The sequence below is a fragment of the Puntigrus tetrazona genome, chromosome 17, assembly GCF_018831695.1.
Source record: "Puntigrus tetrazona isolate hp1 chromosome 17, ASM1883169v1, whole genome shotgun sequence".
Classification (NCBI taxonomy): Eukaryota; Metazoa; Chordata; class Actinopteri; order Cypriniformes; family Cyprinidae; genus Puntigrus; species Puntigrus tetrazona.
Genome location: NC_056715.1, coordinates 15,989,617 through 15,995,041, shown reverse-complemented (window position 1 = coordinate 15,995,041; position 5,425 = coordinate 15,989,617). Strand labels below are relative to the sequence as shown.

Below are 5,425 nucleotides of genomic sequence, written 5' to 3'. Positions count from 1 at the left end.
CATTTGGACCGCAAATGTGCAGCTGTGCACCGGTAGCTGAACAAATGACTGACGCTACAACAAACAGACGAGTGTTTTTCCATTTTTCAATGACTTGTTTATCCTCTGAGTATTTCAAATGACCCACCCAGGGGCTGAGAGGTTATGGATACAAAACAAAGTCATTTTGTAGTTCATGTAGTCTCATTTTTGCTAAATCAAATCGTAGGTTATTCTTGCAGTATGAGGCAGGTTTCTGCAGAAACGCTTCTGACTCAACAGCCGAATTGCTCATAGATTCGCAAGGACCGTTATTTATTGGCAAGCGGGTTGCATTCCTCTGAGACCAAGAGACACAAATTACATGCATGCAGATGCATCTATCAGCATATTATAATGATTTCTGCAGAATCATGTGACACTGAAGATTAGACTAATGGCCAATGAAAATTTTGCTTTGCATCATGAGAATAGATAAATGTTATATATGTATATTGATATAGAAAAACTAAAAATTAGGTCACACTTTATTTTTTAATTTCCTAATTTGCTGTTTATTAATAGTAAGCTAGTTGTTCTATGATGTAATATGGTCATGGAGAATATGTGCTTTGTAAATACTAGTAAAAGCCAATATGTTAATAATGGGCATGCTAGTTAATTGTGAGAGCTGGTCTCTATAATAAAGTAAAAAATATTTTACAGTATTACTGTTTTTTTCTTTATTTCAGCAGATGCATGGAGCCTTGATAAGCATAAGAAACTTAAAACTTAAAAAATCTTACTAATCCTCAAAAAATTGATATACATACAGTTTTTATTAAATGTCTTTTTTAATATAACTATTCTGTCTATCAGCTAACCCCCATCCTGAGTGTATTCATCCGTCCTAAGCACACAAACATGCATGCGCACCGATAAGGTGAACACGCAGTGGGCTGAAATACCAGCTCTTGTATCAGCAATGTGTGTTTGCACTGCAAATAAGACTTCATAATGTTGCTGGCAGATAGAAGCGTCTTCAGGGTCGAGGTCATTCTTATTTTGAAAATGTGCTGCTCTCTGCCACCATTTATCTACCGTGTAAGTCGTGAGAGGCTAGGAACGTAGGAACCGCGTAATCCTTTGTAACAAGCCTACGTTTCTCTCTTATTTCCGAGTTCTACGATACCCCTTGGACCTCAAACGCACACGTAATTAGCCATGTGCTCCTCTCTAGCATACAGTAGCCTTATTACTCCAGCATCGCCAGACCTGTTGGCTTTGGGGAACCCGCAATTTTAATGATACCGTAAAAATATATCGGGATGATTCAGAATTTTTTTATATCTGGTTGCTCTGTTTGATCTGGTAATTTATTACTATGAATTTCTGTTTCTGTGGCGTCCTCATTGATGTGTGTCTCTTTCATTTTCGCTCAGATGAAAACTGGGATGACGACCAGCTCTTGGGCTTTGAGCCATGCAATGAAAACCTGGTTACGGGCTGTAACATCATTGATGGGAAGTGTGAATGTGACAGTGTACGAACATGCAACAACCCATTTGAGTTTGGTAGCCAGGAAGCCTGTCAGACAGCCCTGCAGAAGATTGAAGGTACCTCTTATTTCTGCATTCTCATTATCTTTTCTCTCTGTCTACTTCTAGCGTAAAACCTGTACATGCATGCTCATATCTTTCTGCAGTAGTCATAATGTCATCATGCTGTTTAATGCGTCCTTGATGGGTTTCATCTTTAAAATATGTGTTTGAACCGTATATTGCTTGATTTTGCAAGCACACTCAAAAACAGCCGTTATAACGAGTCCCTGTACAATTGTTGCAAGGTTAAACTCGCAAGTTAGTAAATATATCAAGAATCTCAAGAGTTCTTCTGACATTAATTCTTTTTAATTGTCTATAATTTTCTTTGCTAACTGGAATTAGCTTCCTTATTAGTTTTGAGAGAATCCAAAAATAACCTAAGTGTTAATTTTTGGCATCACTGAAGGGATGATTTAACCTGTGAATTAATTTAAATTAATGCATATTAATACAACTGTCACTGACAGTCAATGCGGTTCGGTTTTCTGTGCAAATGTGCAGTAGGTCATTTATTTTTATGCAGATATTTCCGTGTCTTGTTCAAATTTCCCCTATAAATACAAACCTTAAACAAATACTTGTTTCGCAAAAAACTTTTGCCTTTCCTAAGCAACTGCATAACTATCTGCATAACCAGCGTATTCGAAATCCCTGGAGCCATGTTTTTTTTTTCTTTTACATGGTTCTTTGTTCTAAGTTCAATTTTTTTCTAAAGGGTGGGGTATAAATATAAAAAGAGGCATTTTGCTTATATGACAAGTTTTTTTTAGAAGCCTGTGATTAAGCAAACAAACAAGCTGATTTACTTGAGGCTGATAAGTTTCCTTTTAGAGCTATCAGAATGCAAATGTTGCGTTGAAAAATGCAGTCCCTGATGGATACTTGCTCACATTCTCTGAGCGTGCCTCGCGTTGAGTCTGAGCTGGTGGCACACTGGCAATTAAACATAAAAATACATGCTTGTTATCACAACGGTCCTGGCAACGGGTGCAGGGCTTGTTGTTTTATTGCGGCAGGTGTGCTTTCCGTCATCCTTGAAGCAGGCGGTGGCTATTTTTGAAGGTTTACCCCCTGTTTTGTTTTACTAATAGGTGCTTGTCATGTTGTTTTGACTAGTGCTGTTGAGTTGTTGCAATTGTCACTTGTTTATTGTGATGTTGTGTCTAGTCTGGGATGTTGTTTTGCTTGTCTGTGGGTAGAGTTGTCAATTTACTAGAAATGTTTTGTCTAATAGTTACTTAATTCTCTTGATGAGTAGCTTGTTGTTGTTGTCAATCATTTTGATGTCTTTTTTTTATTAGTTGTTATTAGTTGGTTATTAGCTAAGTTGATGAAACAGAAAAATGTTTTTGTAGACTTAGACTAAGCAATACCCTGCTAAAAAATATATGTCATTGGTGGTGGGCTTAACTTGGACCACCCTGGTAACGACTGACAACCACGGAAATCCAACTCCTTGCTCATTGGGAAAAAAAACGTGCCTGTGGCAGAATTTCAGCAAAATGATATTACATTGCTCATTGCAAGTTTCAAAGCGAAATGTCCAGAGAGTGGGGCTAAAAATGTGCTCAGTTTTTTTTCCGAAAGAGATTTATTACATCGGTTGTTGTTTGTATTTTGGCAGTTTTGTAATAATAGCGTGCCATCTTTATTAAACCTTACCCTCAACATATCTGATAATATTAACATGAAATATATATATATATATTGCAATGACTTGTGTTTTATGGGATTCATACCTGCTGTATGAGGTGCCTACGTTTTTACTAAAAAAAGTTATTTTACATTTACANATTTTGACTTTCGAACTGAAGTTGAAATGAATTCTACAGTATTATATTTGTTTAAGTGTTTTAGTCCTTCATATCTGAAGACATGCTTTGGTCATGCAGTTGTTTTGTTCACGCTAGTCCAAAGCAAGTTCAATAATAAAAGTTTTGTGTAGAGATACTACCCACCTAGCTGGCCTACCGAATACGGTTTTTGTTGCTTGAGAATGTGATGGGTTTTCTGGCTGTTGCGTAAAGTTGTTTTTCCTCCAATCTCCTCATACATCTGTTTGCGTTCAGTGCCGTGAGGAGCGTGGGCCAAAGCACATGTTTTGCAGTGTTGTAATGGTATGCGCTCAGCAGTTATCATTTGCATAAGAAAAACATTACTGTCGTGATTCATCAACCTGGCCATCTTTTGTGTGTAGAGTCAGCAGACATTGTGAGATTTTATTGATTTTACATTAAACAATTGCTTCTGTCACACAGAAGTGGAGCCGTCGCCGTAATATGATTAAATTTTATCTCGTACTTCAGTTCCAATGTTCTCTTTGTGCTGCCGGCGAGTGTGTTTAAGCAACCGCACGTGCTACCAAATCAGAATCACCTGAAATATGGGCTCGTTCTTTGAGGTCATTCACCCTATTCAGCCCGATGGAAAAACGTCCTTCCTCACAAGGGAATGTTTAGTGTTTACGGGAAGCTGGCAGACACAAGGGCGAATGCTGAATAGATAAGTGCTATTGATATTATCAGTAGCGCATCGGAGCAGGCTCTGTTTTGAACAGTGCTGTGACCTCTTGGATTTCTTCAGCCAGTACTTTGAGGAGTGGGGTCTTTTGAAAGGACGATAAGATTGATAATGCCGTCACGATGCCCTCTTCAAGGTTCTCTAATGACATCCATATTCTCTGGTACCGTTGGTACTACAGGAAATCAATCCCCAATAAAACCGTAATAATATGTTGACCTTTGGTGTCTAAGTAGATTTTCTCTCAGGGTAAAAAAAAAAATATTCCTGTGCAGTAAATCATCACCAGACCTGATAGCAGTATGCGAGTTTTCACATCCTGCTTCATCTGTTGTACCATGATCTGTTTTAAATAAACCCAATGGCACATGAAAAAAAAGGTGGCCAGTTAGTCTCTAAGTGGGCGGTTCGTAGCAAGAGTAATAGTCTAATGGGACTTAAAGAAAGGTAAAACGATTGATCTTTGAGGTACTCAGACACTGTTCAAGGTTCTCCGAATTAATTAGTCACGTCCATTTGCTTGAGAAGTTAATACTTAAACTTTGACACACTGAGGAATACAATTTTTGGCCAACCAAGGTTAGCCCCACACAGAATCTGTGCCTCTTGGTACATTCACGCATATTGAGGGAGAAAGTATGTGTAATGCAATGTCAATAGTTTAAAATATGATAGCGTATGATGCACTGTATGTTTTTATTAGCTCTAGAATGGCTACAAAAACGGCTACGAAAAGGTTTGATACTGCTTTTGACAGATTTGTTTGTTATTTTAAGATGTCATTGACAAGTAGATTTTCCTCCATTCATGTAGACAGCAGCTGAACTTGTATGCTTTTAGCCAACTGATATGACTTTGAAAAAGATGGTATGTCATTCAGATGTATTTGCAGCAGAGAGATATTTCTTTTAAAATTATTTAAAAATGTTGAAGAAACACAAATGGGGAAATGGTGTAAAATACTTTTTTAACGGAAGAGTGCTTTTTGGCCATCAAACGTTTTTTTTTTCAGGTCAACCGAGACTTTTGAGGACGTGGGTCCAGGTTGTTCGAGGCAATTTTACTGTCAACGAGAAATGACTGGGCTAAATGGCGGCAAGGGAATGTACCGGTCCCTCTTTTAGAGAGAGCCTGTATTTGAAATTAACATGGAGGTGAATGGTAGTCTTCCACTGATCCAGTTTAGACCCCTGACCCAGAGGTTGCAGTAATTTGGTAAGTGGATGAATGCACTACTTTTAGAAACTGTCGCTTGAAAGATATAACTTGAAATTGTGCCAGAGGTTTCTATGGAAATAGTAAGCTGATTTACACGTGTGAGCCACATGTGTGATTTTATATAT

General features: G+C 37.9%; 1 protein-coding gene across 1 annotated transcript in view; it reads left to right on the top strand.

Annotated features, from left to right (window-relative positions):
• LOC122362058 (cysteine-rich motor neuron 1 protein) overlaps positions 1-5,425 on the top strand; it is a 48,130-nt gene that overhangs the window by 5,670 nt on the left and 37,035 nt on the right. Inside the window, exon 2 of the mRNA XM_043263313.1 lies at positions 1,401-1,574. Coding sequence (XP_043119248.1) covers positions 1,401-1,574 — 174 coding nt within the window. The remainder of the gene's footprint in view (positions 1-1,400; positions 1,575-5,425) is intronic.